This window comes from Psammomys obesus, unplaced genomic scaffold (assembly GCF_907164565.1).
Source record: "Psammomys obesus unplaced genomic scaffold, mPsaObe1.curated_primary_1811, whole genome shotgun sequence".
NCBI classification, from domain to species: Eukaryota; Metazoa; Chordata; class Mammalia; order Rodentia; family Muridae; genus Psammomys; species Psammomys obesus.
In genome coordinates, this window is record NW_026594428.1 from 18,702,331 (window position 1) to 18,720,099 (window position 17,769).

Sequence of the window (17,769 nt, forward strand, 5' to 3'; positions counted from 1 at the left end):
CTGCAACAAGGGCTCTTAATCTGAGCTGTCTCCCCAGCCTTAGGCCAAACATTTTTAACAACTGAGGTTAAGACTTTTAATTTAAAAACTGACATTTTCAGATACATTATCACTTGTTAAGTGTCAACATAGTAACAAACACATAAAACTCTCTGAAAATACTTCTCAACAATAAGTTTTCATTTAACCAAAACTTGTAAACAGAGTAAATGGAAAAGTCAAGTGAATATTTGTCTTCTAAAAATCCACACATAAGACATCATCAAAGATTTAAAATACTTGATTTTACAGTCAAGATTTTTACCTTGGGAAAATATTTATCGTACAGTTAGTTTTGTTATCGTGTACTGAGCTTATTACTTTAAAAATTTTTTATGTGTATGTAATGTACACCACCTACATGCCTGGTGCCTGAAGAATGAGAAAAGGGATTCCAGGAAAACTGGAGTCACAGGCAGTTGAAAGCTACTGTGTGAGTGCTGGGAATTGAACCTAGGTCCCCTGCCAGAGAAATAAGAGCTTTTAACTGCTGCTGAGCCTTCTCTCCACCTCCATCATTTCTTTTAAATACTCTTAACTTTTAAAGGTTGTTTATCAAGGCTATCAAGACAGCTCAGCAGGTAAAGGCACTTGCTGCCAAGCCTGACTCCTAAATTTGATGCCAGAAACCCACATGGTAGAAGTAAAGAACCAACTCCCCTAAACTATCCTCTGATCTCTACACTCAAGCCTGTGTGTGCACACACAAAAGAAATATAAATCAAAGTTTTAGAAGACAAGCCTTCCTTTCTAACAGGGTATAAATACCTATATATACAACTCATAACAACCTAAGTGTTGTGGTGCCTCAATTTTAAGAGTTCAAAGGAAGCCAGATGTAGTGCCAACAATTCAGACACTGACTGACAGAGGATTGCAGGTATGAAGACAACCTAGAAACAGAGGAAGTTCAAGGACAATTAAAGACCCAGTTTCAAAACAGACCAAAACAAACAAACAAAACCCACAAACAAATCCATTAGAGTATAAAGGGGTCCTGGGAGTAAACTTAGATCCACTCCTCTGTATCAACCATCCTCTGTATTACTTTTCTCAACAAAGTGACAGAAGCAATGTAGGGGAGACCAATTTTGGCTCACTGTTTAAAGGGAAACAGCTCAAAGTGGCAGGAAAGGGTAGCATGTAGGGCTCTTCAGAGATAGCCTGCGGTGAGACTTATTACATCCCAGAATATGAGGAAGCAGAGCTGTTTTAACAATCCTCCAGAACCACTTTCTTCCAGTGAGGTCCCACCTCATAAAGGTTCCACAACTTCCGAAACAGCACCCTCACCATGTACATTAGCCTATAAGGGCCTGAAAGAGACTAAGCATGACAACCTTCAAAACATGACATTCAATATAATGCCTCTAGGCACTATACAATGAGGAAGGAAGAAATGAAGTTTATTTACCTAGTTAGCAAAGATCCTAAGTACACAGTAGGTGTTCAATATTCAGTAAATAAAGACACAATTTCTAAAGGCATGGTGTCTCCAAATCTTCCATCTCAAACATGTTCCTTCAGAACTAAGCACCAAAAAGATAAGTTTCACTGGTTGCAAATTGTACTTTATTAACCTATTTCCATCTTTACAGAATACACCATCAAGGAGAAGTAAAGGAAGATCAGAAAAATAAGGCTACAATGCTGAGGTTAAGCAATAGTAAATAAAAAGAGGGAATGCTTCACTGTCTTCTGAGCCTTCAAGAACTGAGCATGTCCACCCCAGAAACTTGGGGAGAGAGGGAGAAAGGGAGGGAGGGAGAGAGGGAGAAAGGGAGGGAGGGAGGGAGAGAGAGAGAGAGAAAGAAAGGAAGAAAGAAAGAAAGAAAGAAAGAAAGAAAGAAAGAAAGAAAGAAAGAAAGAAAGTCTACATAGGAAAAGCAGCCACTGATAGAATGGCAAGAAAATTTGTATGTCAGCTCTGCTCTAGCTAGGGGAAATTGTTATAGAGCTCCTACCTCCTCATAGGGCTATAGAAGGCCTCACACTGTGCCACTCTGAACTTCTCATAGACAATCACCCCCAAATGTCTCCATGACATACCTATTCTCCCCCAGCTCATTCACCATCCAGAGACAGACAGACCTTCCTGGTGGTTCCTGACATTCCAAGGATGCTTGTACCCCAAAGACTGTTTCTGCTCTACCCATAAAGCATTTGCAGGAATAGCTCCTTCTATGTCCTCTCTGTTAGGTCTTCTACTGTCAAAACTGTAGGCTCTGTCCTCACACTTGCTGTTTTGCACAGCACACAAAAACTTTCTATTTATGTATGCCACATACTTTATTCAATGTTTATTTTGTCTTCCCTTTTTCCCCAACCAAACTACCTAGATTTTAAGCTCTATGGGGAAAAAAAAGTCTCCATTTTGTTTCCTTTTTAATTCAAGCACAAAAACTGTCTAAATTGAAGGACCTGTTCAATAAATATGCCAGATAAATGCAAGCACACTTGGTTCATGAATGCAGACGTGCTTGGGTATCTGTGGTTAGGATGATGTGGGTATATCTAGAAACAGGTAACACCTATTTCTAAAAAAAGAAGGAGGCTAACTTCACATTTGCCAATCCTTTTAACAAATCTCTCCTAAATTTAAACTACTCCAAGCTTTTGCCATAATGTTAAACAATATGATCATTTGCAATACATTTCAGCCTCATACTTTTAAAAATGAGTATTTTCCAGGGCCAAGCATGGTGGTGCATGCCACTGATCTCAGCCAGCACTTGGGACACAGAGGCAGATGGATCTCTATGAGTTCAAGCCCAGCCCTGGCCTACATTTGAGTTCCAGGACAGCTAGGGCTATATAAAGAGGCTCTGTTCCAAATAAATACATAAATAGATAAACAAACAAAAGATAATATTTTCCATCCTAAAACACAAAAAGAACACCAGTGCCCTACAAAAATACTGATAAAAATCTGTTTAATGCTCACTAGTTATTTAGGAAAATGGAAAGCAAAAGAGAATGCTTTGTGTATCTATCACTGGATTGAAATGTAAGCATCTACTGTAGCAAAATACTCAATATTTTTATGAGGGCTTCAGACATGAGTTCTTGATTGTTACATCTACTTCAACACTGCAGTACTTTTTCCTTAAGGAAAAAAAAATGTATAGCGAGCACAGTATATAATTTTTTTATTTCTGAAACTGAAAAGTCTCAGTGCTATTGCAAGATTAGACTCCTGACCCATCAAGGGAAGAAGCTGGATGCCTAAGGTCTCCTCTGGCTCTAACTTTAAAGATTTAATGCCAGAAGTTTACATAACACACCTGTACTCATACAAACTATACACAAATGAGTCATCTACCTAATAGAAGAATAAATTACAAAGTTGCTGACTTGAGAAAAAATATAATTCAATACACTTACCACTTTAGCAATCTTTAAAATTTTGGCAATTAATTATTATAAACAGGCAGAAATTATAAAATAAATGCTTTGCTGCAAATACATTCTGAGCGTTACAGTATTGTAGATAGTCTACCAGAAGAATGTAACACACTATTTTTAAGAGTCACATTCTGTTTCTGTTAGTATTTTACCAACAATCATTTTTTCATTGAATATTTAACTTTTTAAATAAAGAATTATTTTCCTACATAGGAGAGAGTATTAATAGATTTTTTAAAAAAGATTTGTTGTTTTTTTTTTTTCTTCGTGTATATGTGTGTGCATCTGTATGTCAGCTATGTGTGTTCGGAGGGGTCAGTGTTCTCAGAGGCCAGGAAAATGTTTTAGATCCCTTGGAACTGGCATTAAAGGCAGTTGTGAGCCACCTGACATGGGTGCTGGGAAGTAAGCTGAGGTTTCCTGGAAGAATGTGAAAGAATAAAAATGAATGCACTTAATTTTTTTTTTCTTAATGTGTGTAGGTATTTTGCCTGCATGTATGTCTGTGTACCACATGCATACCTAGTGCCCTTGAAGGCTAGAATAGAGTGATGGATTCTCTGGAGTTACAAACAGTTGTAAACTGATATGTGGGTTCTGGGAATAGATTTCAGGTCCTCTGGAAAAAGAGCTAGTGATCGTAAGTGTTGAACCATCTCTCCAGCATGTGCAGTATGCACTCTTATTAACAGATATTTAATGGAATTGGCTCAACAGGTAAAGATGCTTGTCACTAAATCTAACAACCTGAGTTTGGTACACAGGACCACATTTTGAAGTAGAGACTGAAGTAGAGAACCAATTCCCACAAGTTTTCTTCTAAACTCCGTAACTGCACCATGAAACGGGCACATTCACTCACTCTCACACACACAAACACTAAATAAATATAGTAAAACAAATTTAATTTGCTTTCTGTTAAATAATACTTTCCAAACACAGACACCAACAAACACCTGTTTTCTTTGCAGTCAAGAGAAACAAATTGCATTCCTCAATTTAGGAAATAATCTACAGGTGCTAGACAGATGGCTCCGAAGTTAAGAGCTGACTGGTCTGGCAAAGGGCCTGCGTTCAGTTCCCAGCACCCACAGGGAAGCTTACAGCCATTCATAATCCCAGTTCCAGTCGAGCCAGTGCCCTCTCTAGCCTCCATAGCACCATCATGCACATGGTACACATATATACATGCATTCAGTCAAAACACAAAAATATATCATTTCTTAGAAAGAAAAATCCTGCAGTGAGCAAATAGAACAATTGTTTACAAGATTTTTGCCACTTTCATTTTATATGTCATGAACCAATCACTTCCAGTGTTATTTCAAGTCAAATTTAAATTGTGAAAATTTCAAAAAGACTCACAATTCAAAACTTACAAAAGTTGACATGAGAACTATTAATATTCACTTTCACATGAGTGTTACTCTTTCTTCTGCCATTTACTACCTGAGTGAACCTGAGCAGGTTACTCATTGAAACTAACCTTTAGTTCCTTCTCCTGCATGGCAGGGGGGTGCCTTCCTAAACATGTTGACAGAATTGAGATGCAATACAGTCTAAGTAAGGGGAAAGCGCAGCGTGACTCCTCAGTAAATGTATTAGTTTACTTTGAGTACAATGTCCATATCGATTTTAAGTCATTTATATCTTATCCCATTATAAAAAGTACCTGTAAGCTGTAGAAGTACCATTTCCTTCATGACAGCATAAACATTCAGTTTCTCATAGTTACTAATAACTATAGTCATAAGTCTATGCAAGTACTAAGTGCCCAGAAAGAATCAGGATTTCATATATGCCAGCACAAAGCAAGAAATATGCATGCCCTTACTAGACTGCTAGATTACTAGATTTGCTCATTAAAACTTGAATCAAAGGAAAGATGGCTCAGCAGTTAAGAACACTCGTTCTTACAGAGGACCAGGGTTTGAGTCCCTGCACCCACATAGCAGCTTACAACCCTCATGTGAGCAAAATACAAACTTGATTCAAAGCCAGCTACGGTAGTGCAAAAGGCTAAAACAGACAAATAGGGGAACCTTTCTCAAAATACAAAACAAAAAAGACAAAACCTGACTCTTAAAAGGATGTGAAACCTACAGAGATGTGCACTTACACACAAGAGCAACCTGTGCAATTGGATTGTTAAGCTTCAACAGTTTCGATTTACTGTCTTTCCCAAAGACAACTAGCTTCACTCACTGCGTATAACAACCACACTGTAGCACAATGAACTGGCAGCGGCAAGCAATGAGAATAGGGTCATCTGTCTGCTACTACCTGTGTGAACCTTAAGCAAGCTATTAAAATAAGCCTAAATTTCCACAGCTGTGAAAGGCAACAATAGGATCCAACCCCAAGGGCTGTTGGAACTTCAAAGTGAATGCTCCTGAGTACGCTTTATAACTATACATTTTCTACTAAGAAAGAACTTTTAAAAAGCAAGTTTTATCAACTCATCACATTAACATCAAACTTTATTACTCTAATGACTTCAATATAGGGCTTGATGATTCAACTGGATTTAAACTCGGCAAAATAAACCACTAGGCTGAGAAAGAGTCTCATTCGAACAAAAATACATCCAGAATATCCGCACTGGTAAGTAAACGATCAACAATTTCTTCTACAGAGTCACTAATACATCAGTGACTCTAAAAACATTAAACTGCTTTAAAACTTCCTGCCACCCTGAGGTAAGCATCTGCTTTCTGTACTCATGTGGCTTTTTCGTCTCGTGTTCTCTGCTTATTCAAAACCACCACATCCAAAATACACGTTCACAAACAAAACAAACAAACTCTCGGCTTGCTGATGCCAAGAATTTCAAAGAAACCTAAGTATTAGCCTCCGTCCCTCCGGTAGTATCCAGAAGCCCGCCACCCTCGGGTCTGGTCAATGCACTTAGGGTAAGGGAAGCAGAGGGCAAGGTTTTACAACAGGTCAGTTCGGTCCACTCAGCGGTCATCAGCGGACGGTGTGTTTTCCGCAAAGTTTCAAAGTCAACACAGAAGTTTGGGGGCAAAGAGATAGGGCCTACAAGACAATCAGCAACAGACCCGAACACAGAAAAGAGTGGGGGAGGGGAGGGGAGGGGAGGGGAAAACGCTCCGGACTTCGCACTGCGGCCCCCTCCTCCGCGAACCGCGGGGCGGCGGAGGCCGAGGCCCCCCGTCCCCCGCACCGTCAAGTCCCGGCATCCCCACTTCTCGGGCACCCTACGGTCGCCGGCTCCCCACTCCCCGGCACCCCGGCGTCTCGGGTACCCCCGTGTCTCGGATACTCCACGTCCCGGCACCCCACGTCTCGGACACCGAGGTCCCGGCACTCCAGTGTCTCGGTCGAGGCTGGGTCGTCGCCCGCGGGAGCCGGCGGGGGGCGCGCAGAGGGTCACCTTCCGATCCGAGCCCGCCGGAGGGCCCGCTCGCCCCGCGCGCCCGCCCGCCCGGAGAGCAAACTGCCCCCGGGAGCCGCCGCGAGCGCCTCGGCCCGACTGGAGCGCGGGCGCCGCTGCAAGGGCGCGGGCGCCGCCGCCTCACCTTCCTCGGCGGTGTCCATCTTGTCTGGGGGGCGGCGGTGACGCAGCCGCGAGGCGCCCGCGACCCCGCAGAGCCTTCAGGCCCGAAGGGAAAGGCGGGAGGGAGGCGGGGGGGAGGAAAAGGACGCGGGTCAGGCAGGTGCGTGCGCTCAGGTGCTAGAGGAAGCCAGACGCGGGCGAGGGGGACAGGGACAGCGGCTGACAGAAAGCGAGCGCCGGGGAAGGGGGAGGGGCGCGCGGCCGAGAGACAGGCCTGGGCGGGGCGCGCGGCGGAAAAGGCGGGGCGCTGGAGCTCCGCGCGTCACTTCCGGCGCGCGCTCTCGCTCGCGGCGGGCGACCTGGGTGGGGAGCGGCCTAGTGGCGCAGGCTGCGCGGGGTGGGGCGTGAACTCCCGGAGGTGCGCCGTGTTCCGGGACAAAGGAGCGCGGAGCGGCGAGAGCGAGCGCTGGGAGCCGGGCGCGAGCCCGGGCCGGCGTGCGGGACAAAGGCCCCGGCGTGGGTTACTCGACCGTGACGGCCAGGGCTCGCAGACTTGGCCCCGGAGCATTTTGATTCCGCACCGGAGTGGCTCTGAGGCACGTTTTAAAGAAGTACAAAAGCATCCTAACGTGTAAAAAGAAAACCAACCACCCAGGTCATCAAAATTTCTCCTGGGGAGGCTTATGCAATGGATTGGAAAGACCGCTTCTTCACAGCTGAAATTGAATCTACCTGTACGGGAAATAGGTCCACATGTCGACACAATTAGAACTAAAAAGCTGATGAAAGAGGTGTGAAAGACTGAGCTCTGCTCGCATCAGTAGGCCACTTTCCTCACATAATCATTAGAGTGTTCTCTAAATGAATAAGCTAGAAGCAAAGAAGACTTTCCAACCTCAATGCTTAAACGTGCACATGACAGAAAATAGGTTCAAGAAACCAAACTTTCTCCATCTGTGTGAGTACGAGTTGGAAAGACTCTTTCGGTCCTCATCTAAGTATGAAAAGGAGCCCTTCAAAAAGACAGCATCCCTTGAATAAAGTCATTGATTCTCCTGTCCTTTGTATGACTTGAGGCAAATTTTTAGTGCCACAATAATGGAGACCTTCTATTTGCAAAAGCTGACCTTGAGAATTTGAGCTGCCATTGGGTAAAGACTATCTCAAAAGACAAAATCGTATTGGAAGGCAGCTCTTTCCCCCTCCCCCCCCAATTCTACTGTTTCTACAAGATATCAGTAAGAGTTTATTTAATGTAAGGCCAATAGAAGCATACTTTGAGCTAGCCAAGACCGGCAACACAGAAACAGAATCCAAGCTGGTGAGACAGCTTGGGAGGAAGGCTCCTGGGAGAGAAAGTTGCTAAAGGAAGTATTATTAGTATTCAGGGTAGGTATGTAAACCTATTAGCAGTGGGTGATACAAGGTGGTGGAATGGAGGGCTTTCTCTACTTCATTTTTTGTGTTTTCTCTTGGGAAAGCTAACCTTTCACCAAGTCTCCCACATAGCAGCACATTGTGCAGCTAATTACCTTTTTGGGTTTAGACTTTGGATGAGACCTAAGTAATTGGGAAATATTTATTTAGTCCCTTCTCTGCCAGGAAGTCTTTATAACAACCCTTTGAGTTGTGTAACTCAGTCCTCTGCAGATGCCTCTGATGGAAACTTAACTACTTTTAGGCTAAAAGTAGGACAGTACTCTTAACTTGAGGGCTGTCCTGGACCATGGGCTACTAGAACCACAGTCTCTCTGCCCTATTCTCAGCTTGGCCTTTCTATGCACACTGAGTTCATCTTGTCCAGCCATCTTCTTCCACATGGCTGGACACAGAGCTGCTGATGGTTCTCTACCTTAACACTAAAAGGGGGAAAACGAGGCTCTCTATTCCCAGGTTTAAATCTCCCAGAAAAAAGCAACTAATTGGTCCAGCAAATTCCCTGTCCCTGAACCTAATGACTGTGCTGAAGCAGTAGGACCTGTAACAGCATGGATACAACGTGTTCATGGTACTGCCACGTTTGTGTGGAAATATGCTATTTCCTGTGCTCTGAGGATACTTTACTAAGGCTGGTGTACAAGAAGTCGTAGTCTGAAAAAAGCTTTTTCCAAAGATCTATTGTAATTAAAAGTTTGACCTGGAGGTGTCACTTTTGGAAACTGCTGGAGAGTTTGAGAGGTGGGGCCTAACATCAGGTGTCCAAGTCATTGGGGTGTGCCATTGGAAGATAGTCCCTGTGTTTGTTCTTTGAGAGTTCTCACCAAAAGAGCCTAAGTTTAGCCCCAAGCAGAGCAGACTCTTAGCTCCTGATTCCACTTACTCCTGCGTGCACCTCATTTCCCTCCTTGCCATAGCCTACACAGTTTAGGGTAACAGGAATGAAGAAAGGACAGGTATCATACAGAGAAGCTGGTACTCTGTGGGCCGTGCTCACTCCCACAGACTGGCTTCACTAGGCCACAACCCAGAGCCTCATTGAGTTAGCTGGAGGAGGAGTTAGCTGGTGTTGATAGGAGTCTCTGTAGGACTGTGTCACATTGCAGTCATTTGGAGGAAGAAGGCGCAGTTACTAGATTTTGCACACACTGGCCAATTGTCTGTAAACATACTTGGAGCAGAGGAAGGCTTTGCTATGCCTCTTGAACTCACTGACAGGAAAGCTTTGTCAGTTTCCATGAGTGAGAAGCACTGGTATCCTTGACATGACTGTGCCTATGTCAGTAACACACATTCACTCAGGACTTCATTCACTCCTTACACATTCACTCAGATTCCTGACTTCCCACACACTAGTCACCATGAGATCCTCACCAACATGCAGCTATGCAGGACACCATGGTCTTGAACCTACAAAACTGAGCAAAGTAAGCCCTTTTTCCTCTCCCCATCCCTGTCTCTGGGACATAGTCTTCCTATGTAGCCTGGGGCAGCCTAGGCCTTCTTTTTCTTTGTAAGCAGCTTGTGTCATGTATTTTGTTATGGGATGAGAAGATGACTCAGAGGACATGGGAAGATACAGTATAATTTTTTTGAGCATGAACTATGACAAAAGCAAATGAAAAATAACAATAATTAACCAAAGTCCCTATTATGTCCAATGAATATCAATAACAATTCTGTAAAGTAAATACACCCATACACCCGTTTTACAGATGAGCCATCAGATTCACAGCCCGTGACTAACAAAGGAAAGAAGGAAACAATTTTAGCCACAGCTCTGACTCTGGGGCTCAGCATTTTAAACCTCATTGGTTTAGCATTAGCAACCTCTTACTGCCATTAAATCCTCAACTCTTAATTTTTTTACTATGAACTTAAGTGTGTATCAAACCTGAGACCTTGCAACAGTTGCATAGAACTCTCCTGAAGAAGCATTGGTCTAGTAACTGAGCGAAGAGTCTTACCACAACCTTGACATTACTGACAGTAACAAATTACTGAGGGAAATTAATGGTGCTGTCTTAAAATTAAACTCTTCAACTTCTCTTATTTCTGTGTTCTCGCCTTCCTGTCTTACCTCCCTCTCTATCTTCCTTGTCATTTCTCTTACTTGAAGTCTGACCCAAAAGCAAGGTGGGCAAGACAAGTATGCAGGTGAAAGGCCTGGCGTGTTTAGACAGTCTTATACTGAGCAACTAAAGCTATTAAGAGTAAAGTTGGACAGATTTCCCAAAAACAGAAAATGCAAATATGGGGAGAAGGAAGGCTAGAAATGTTCCTGAAAAATTAAATCCAAGAGCCACTCCTGTTGTGCACTGCAGGCCAAACTCAGCCATCAGTGATCAAATAATCTTAGTAGACGCAAGCTTGGCCCAAGCATGGCGGCACATGCCTTACCTTGGCAGGCAGAGGCAAGCAAATGTCTGAGTTTGAGACAAGCGAGGTGTATATAGTGAGTTCCAAACCATCCAGGACTACATAGGGAGACCCTGGAGAGAGAGAGACAGAGACACACAGAGAGAGCACACTTGGGCTGCTAGGTCTCTAAGCCCCTGGCAAGAAAACATGACTTCTTTCTGGAAGGATGTACCTATGCTGTACTCACTGACCTTGTGAGTTCATTTGAGGAGTTTGAGAGTTTGTGTGTGTGTGTGTGAACTGTAAGAAGTGACACAGAACAGATAGTAGAAACCATCCTATTGACCTACCTCCTATCCCTGGAGAGACAGACAATCTCATCTAGACAGAATTTGCATGTCTTTCTGCACATAGTGTTAGGTGACAGTTACCATGTCCTAATGATATATCCAGATCTCTGATGCCTTCCTTAGGATATAGTCCTAACAATATGTGCTATTTAAAATTCCTTAACTGGTGAGGAGGTAGGACACACCCATTTAATCCCATCACTTGGGAGGCAGAAGCAGGTGGATCTCTGTGAGTTTGAGGCCAGCACCGTCTACAGAGAGAGTTCCAAGGATAGCTAGGGCTACACTGAGAAACTCTGTCTTGAAAAACTAAAAATAAAATAAAAATAAAATCCTTCAACCTGTAGTTCAGAAGCTCAAAAATCTCATAAGAATTATCTGTATTAGTTAAGTTTTCTATTGCTATGATAAAATACTTGGCCACAGCAAATTATAGATGAAAATGTTCACTTGGGTTGCAGAAGGTAGGAGCGCATCATGATCATGGTGGGGAGCATGGCAGCAGGTACCCATGACACTGGAGCAGCAGCTGAGAGCTCACATCCAGTCCACAAACAGAGAGCAGAGAGAGCCAGCTCAAAATGGCACCAGTTTTTTGAAATCACAAAGCCTGCCCTCAGTGGCACACCTCTACACTTCCTAATGCTCCCCAACTAGCCACCAACTGGGGACCAACTATTCAGATGCCTTAGTCTTATGGGGACATCTCATTGAAACCACAATATCTGACACTATTCTCACCCTTGCAGAGTCATGCCACTGTCAGTAACATGGGGACAGAAAAGGAAGGATCTTGAAGCAGTGCCATGAGCACCAAGGCCCTGTAAGTACTGCCCAACTGGCCATATTTAGTTCATATCCATCCTGTCTTGTTAGAGGATTAGTGACCTTGCATTTAACATCAGAAGAGCCTTCTTCCTCCCTCCAACTGTTTACCCTCACCTCTTTATCACTTTCCCGTGAGTCTCCATGTAGGAGAACCCCCAAACTTTCTCTGTACTGCCACATGTCCCATTTCTCTGTTGATTGAATTGTGAACACCTCTCTCTCAAGCTCTCCATCCTCTGGGTATTCCCTAAGAAACTGCTTACATAATAAGCAGATGGTGGCCAGACCATTTGTAACAATAGGACTTTGTCCCAGGCTGCAGGGGCCAGTCCAGGAAGACATGCTTTATCCTCTGCAGCAGTGACGCAAACTCAGCAGGTCAGGATTTACTCTACAACACTGGCTCTCTGTGTGTCTGCTGCTGCTACTTCAGGACTGGCCACAGAAAGGAAAATATGCTCCCACTCTACTTCCACAGGATACCCTGACTCTAGTTAGCACCCTGTACCTCATTCATACCATTGGCCTCTAGCCAGGTCTCCTCGCTACTGACCCCAGCCATTTTTCTCCCCTCATTACAAAGATTTTTTTCACTCTTCTACTTGCCTTTATTCTCTGCCAAACACAAATGGCAGAGGTGGATTTTTTTTCCCACAGAATAGCCTTTGCTTGTTCTTGTCTGGGGAGCCTTTGTTTATTTTTACCTATTTTTAGTGGCTAGTTCTGAGGTTTTGCTGTTGGTATCTTGCCCACCCAGACCTTCTGATACCCTCCTCCACTCTCTATGAGAGCTTTTTACCAGCCTCCAGTCTGTCTTATTTCAGCAGGAATGACGGGTGCCCAAGAACCAGCCCTTCCCTGCAGTGACTCATCAGTTTGTTCATTGTGTCAAAGGAGAGTCCAATCACTGTTGGATACCCACAGAGCCTCATTTTAGCCCTGATGCTAGGGAAGCAGTTGCTATAGTGATAGAAGCAGCAGCCAGCTCACTGCAGAGTAGCTGCCTGCAGCCAGCCCATGCCAGGAGGGGCCAAGCCTTCTGCATGATCGTGTTATTTAGTGTGCCCAACCCATCCACCACCTCTGAGAGTACAGGGGAAACAGAGAGTAGGAATCTTCTATGTCTGTCATTTTTAGAGTCTTGATTTAGTATAATCCCAACATTGGTTCTTAATGGTTGGTCTCACTGGGTTGTGCAGCTTAAACTGTGTTGCTCAGCAACGGAATAACAAGGTAAACGCAACCGCCACTGAATGTGTATGAATACCTCAATGTTTTTGAGAGAGTGTGGATCTAAGTGCTCCATGCTAAGGTGGGGGTAGGGCAATCTAATCCTTCTCAAAGGAAGGTTAACGACAAGAACAGAGTGCACAGTGTGTGTGCACATCCTGATAAATTATAACCAACATTCAGGTTCAGTTAGAGAAATGGAGCATCTCTATTTTTTCAGGGTCCCCAAGGAGTTTTTCTCCTACCTTCCTCAGTGCCCGCTTCTCAACATGGATATGACTTCTGCTTATCACCCTGCTCTCCCCCCGGTTTGAAACTTACATAGCTGGAATGAGACTGCAGACATTTTCTACCTGAGTTAACTCATGGGCACTCTGACAGTAAGATTTCCCCATGTGTTTACAGTAAGGTGTGTGTGTTTCCATTGCTGAACACAATTCCCTTCACCCTAGCAATAAGACTGTCCTATTCAGTAGTTGATCCTCTTCTACATTTGAAATAATTCCCAGTTACATGAACATTGCAGCCTGTAGTACAAATTCTCACAGACATTTCACCCACAGTCACCAAATGTGACTATTTTGCCACATTTTCTTTACCAGTGTTTCTCTCAGTATCTGTATAATGTATCAATTCATTTAAAAAGCATTTAAGAGATTATAAATATACATTCTTTCTCCAAATGCTTCAATGTCTATACAGAGCTTTAAGGATTGTTTTGTTTTTAATTTTGTAGTGATGGGGAGTTGTAAATGTGACTGCAGGTGTCCGCAGAAGCCAGAGGTGTTTGATCCCTCTGGAGCCGGAGTTACAGGTGCTTGTGAGACGCCCAGTGTAGGTGCTGAAAACTGAACTCAGGTCCTCTGCAACAGTAGTATTTAACTGCTGAGCAAACCCCCAATGTATGTGTGTATATAATTTTTATTATATTTTTATTTATTTTGTTTGAATGTGGGGGTGAGGGGGGCCATGCCACAGCTCACAGGTGTAGGTAAGAGGACAAATTGTAGGAGTTGTCTCTTCCCTTCCATGATGTAGGTCCTAGAAATCAAACTCTAGTTGTCAGCCTTGGCAACAAGTGTTTTTACTTGCTAAGCCATCTCACCAGCCATTTTGTTTTGTTTTAATCAGAGTCTCACTATATAGCCATGGTTATCCTGGAACTCACTATGTAGAGCAGACTAGCCTTGAACTCCCAGGAAGTGCTGAGAAGCCTTTCTCATTTATCCTTCAGCAACAGAGATCAACAGAGAAGGAATCCAGGTGCCAGAGTCCAATTGGCTGGCACCAAGAATCGGAAAACAGCTCCTTAAGTCTTGGAGACTGTGGACCTGGGAACATAGTAATACAGGTCCTTCAGTGGCTCCAGGAGCCTTCTCTAGTCTACCTGCTGCCCCACCACAGAAAAGAGAAAAGAGGAAGCATGGACTGAAGGGAAGGAGATGGAGAAAGAGCCTGGAGCTGTCTCCCTGGATGCTTTCCTGACATAGACAGTAACAAGCACTCATAGGCTCCAAAAGCCCACAGTATAGTGGTTTAGTTTATTCAGTTATACAGCTTTGACCATAATCCATTTTTAGCCATGTTTTCTCTATTTAGGAAGAAAACCATCCCCATGAGCAGTGACTCACTCCTTCTCTGCTCTAGCCAATGACAGCTGTTATCTGCTTTCTGACTACAGATTAGACTGTTTCAGAAAGTGTGCTGGTTTGAATGAGAATGGCCCCCATAGGCTCATATATTTGAATGCTTGGTCCCCAGTTTGGAACTGTTTGGGAAGGATTAGGAGTTATGGCTCTGTTGTGGGAGGTGTGTCACTGAAGGTGGGCTTGGAGGTTTCAAAAGCCCACACCCCGGGGCTCAGTTTCTCTCTCTCTCCCTTTCTCTTCTCCCTCTCCTTTGCCCTCTCCCTCTCCTCTCTCCCTCCCTCCTTCCCTTTGCCCACTCTCTCTGCCTCCTACTTGTGGCTTAGGTGTAAGCTCTCAGCTACTGCTCTAGCACCATGCTGGTCTGCCTGCTGTGAAGCTCCCTACCATGATGATCATGGACTCATCTGAAACAAGGCCCAAATGAAATGCTTTCTTTTGTGAGTTGCCTTGGTTGTGGTGCCTCTTCATGGAAATAGAAAAGTAACTAAGACAGATAGTATGTGATCTTTCATATCTAGTTTCTTTCATGTAACATGCTTTCAAGACCCAACTGTGGCAGAGCATGAATCCACACATCTTTCTATTGTCACATCCTGTTGTATTAATGTGCCCCATTTTGTGTATATCACCCTCGGGTATTGAACACTCAGATCATGCCTATGTTTCTGTATTACAATGCTGCTATGAACAATCAAATTGTATGGATAAATGCTTGACTTTATACTTTGAAGCAAAATTGCTGAGGTCAAGTGGTAACTGATTTTGAGGGAATCTCAAAACCTAATATTAGATATTTTATGAAGAGGGAGCAATTTAAAAAGCAAACACAGTTAGTGAGATGACTCAACAGGTTAGGGTGCCTGCTGCCAAATCTGATGACCTAAGTTTGATGGCTAGGATCCATGCTCTGGCCATGCCATGTACATATGCAAATACACACACATATATACACCCTCTGAATTAAATAAAATGTAACCTAATAGAAAACAACAGAGCTGTGAAGCTCTGATAACTTCCCTCTGGGGTTTTAAGGAGATCCTCTTTATAAACATCACAGAACACCAGAAAGAGGGGATAGAGCTGAAGAGCACCAGGGAAACAGCACCTTCTCCTCCTGGGTGGGAGGGCGGTAGACACCCCACCTTGCAGCCATAACCCATGCCAGATGTTTTACCTAAAAGTGAGAAATCCGCAGAAGCTTCCACAAGAGGCCAGCTCTGCCTGGGTATCTGCCAGGTCTGGGAAGGAACTTAGCAGCTGAGATAATATTTGCCTCTACCTCCAAAAGAGTCTCTGTGTTGGCAGCAAGTCAGAAAAGAGCCTTCTGTGAAGGAAGACCAAGTTGAATTAAAGCTAAGCCTTGTCTGAGTATTTGATGCATTTGGCAGCAGTGAGAAGAGAGAGGGCAAACTGAGGCACAAAGTGACAAACTGGGGAGTTTAGACATGAACTTTACAGGCCTTGGAGGCCCTGATGCTACATGCTTTTTGTAAGGCAGGTGGTCTTGGAGGTGGAAAGGCAGGGACCGTGAGGGTGGAAGGCTGGAGGCTACTGTCAGGAAGACAAAGAAGGGGGTGGAGGGATGCATAGCAGTAGAGGAGAGCTATCAAGTCATAGACTGAGATTGATGCATAGAGTAAGAAGGAAGGCTATCGATTCAGTAAGTTTTCATTTGCATTTTCCAGAGAAAGAACAACCTGCTCTGAAGGTCTCAGCTCTTGGAGCATGTACCATCCCTAACTCATTATGTTTTCAGTGTAAAAAAAGTCCATGCGGGCTCCTGTATGTGAAAACTCAGTCTCTAGCTGATGGCACTATTTTGGGAGGCTGTGGAATTGTTAGAAGGAAGGGAGGCTTTGGTGGATGTACCTTCTCCCTGCTTCTGCCTGTGCACTTCTTCTTGCTCTATTGTAAATGCCTCCTGACACACAGCAGGCTGCTCCTGCACCTTCTCCTCCATCAAGAACTCTATTCCCCTCAACATGTGAGCTAGAATAAACTCTTCCTTCTCAAGTTTCCTTGTCAGGTAACTTGATGCTGGCGAGGAAGAATCATGAATCTAGGGCTTTACCAGTGTTGGTGAGCTTGAGGGCCAATAACTTTCCTTCAAGAGGAGACTTGGGAGTGTGGGGGGAGGGGAAGAGCATTTACTATTTGCCTTGCTGGGAGCTGCCCAAGAGCAACCTCTCCGCAACATTCCCCCCCACCTGACCCCATGCTCAGCAATGTACTTGCCAACCATTCCAGTCTCAGCACTGACAGCCAATGGCACATCAGCTTCAGCTGCTGTGGAGACAAGAGCTGTGTGCCTCCTGTCCTTTTCCTTCCTCCCTTCCTCCTCTCTCTTTCATGTTCCTTTGCTCTGTTTGCCTGCTTGTCAGGAAGGACCAGCCACTTTCCACTCTCTTCCCAAAGTTCCTGAGAGACTAGCTGCTCTCAAAATGGCATCATGTCTCCTGTAACATTCAGGCTGTGGGCTCAGGCTAAGGATCAGGGTTCTGATCCTTAGAAAGGGGTGCTGGTTCAGAAATTCACAGGGGGAAAACATTCTATAGGTGTACATTTTGGGCTTAAACTATAGAATGGCAGGCCAGAGAGTACAGAAGTCCATAGCTTTGATTGTGTTTGGATTTTCATTAAATGTTCTTAAGGGTCAAGTTCATGGCCAAAGAGAATTGTTAGTACAAAGGCTTTGAAAGGGAAAAGGTTGGCAAGGGTGAATCATTGTGCTGGCTGTTGGTTTCCTAACTGGTATTTCTTCATGGTACCTTCTTCCAGGGATTTCTTGGAAAGAGCCCAAGCTGCAGAGGTGATTCTGTACCAGTGTGGAGCTGGTCTCCATTCTAGCATGCCTTCTTATTGCCAGAGTTTTGGTTTAGTAAGGGTTGGCAGGGCGTAGGGGTGTGAGAGAGGGTAAGTCTGAGCAGTGTGCACACAGATCATGTAGGTC

At 44.1% G+C, this 17,769-nt stretch overlaps 1 protein-coding gene across 2 annotated transcripts in view; it reads right to left on the reverse strand.

The window, feature by feature from the left end:
* The window catches only part of Marchf6 (membrane associated ring-CH-type finger 6), a 67,371-nt gene extending 60,147 nt beyond the window's left edge, over positions 1–7,224 (reverse strand). For both annotated transcript variants that reach the window (XM_055618988.1, XM_055618987.1), the window contains exon 1: positions 6,987–7,224. In XM_055618988.1, coding sequence (XP_055474963.1) covers positions 6,987–7,005 — 19 coding nt within the window. In that variant the 5' untranslated portion in view covers positions 7,006–7,224. The remainder of the gene's footprint in view (positions 1–6,986) is intronic.
* Between the last annotated feature and the right edge of the window lie 10,545 nt (positions 7,225–17,769).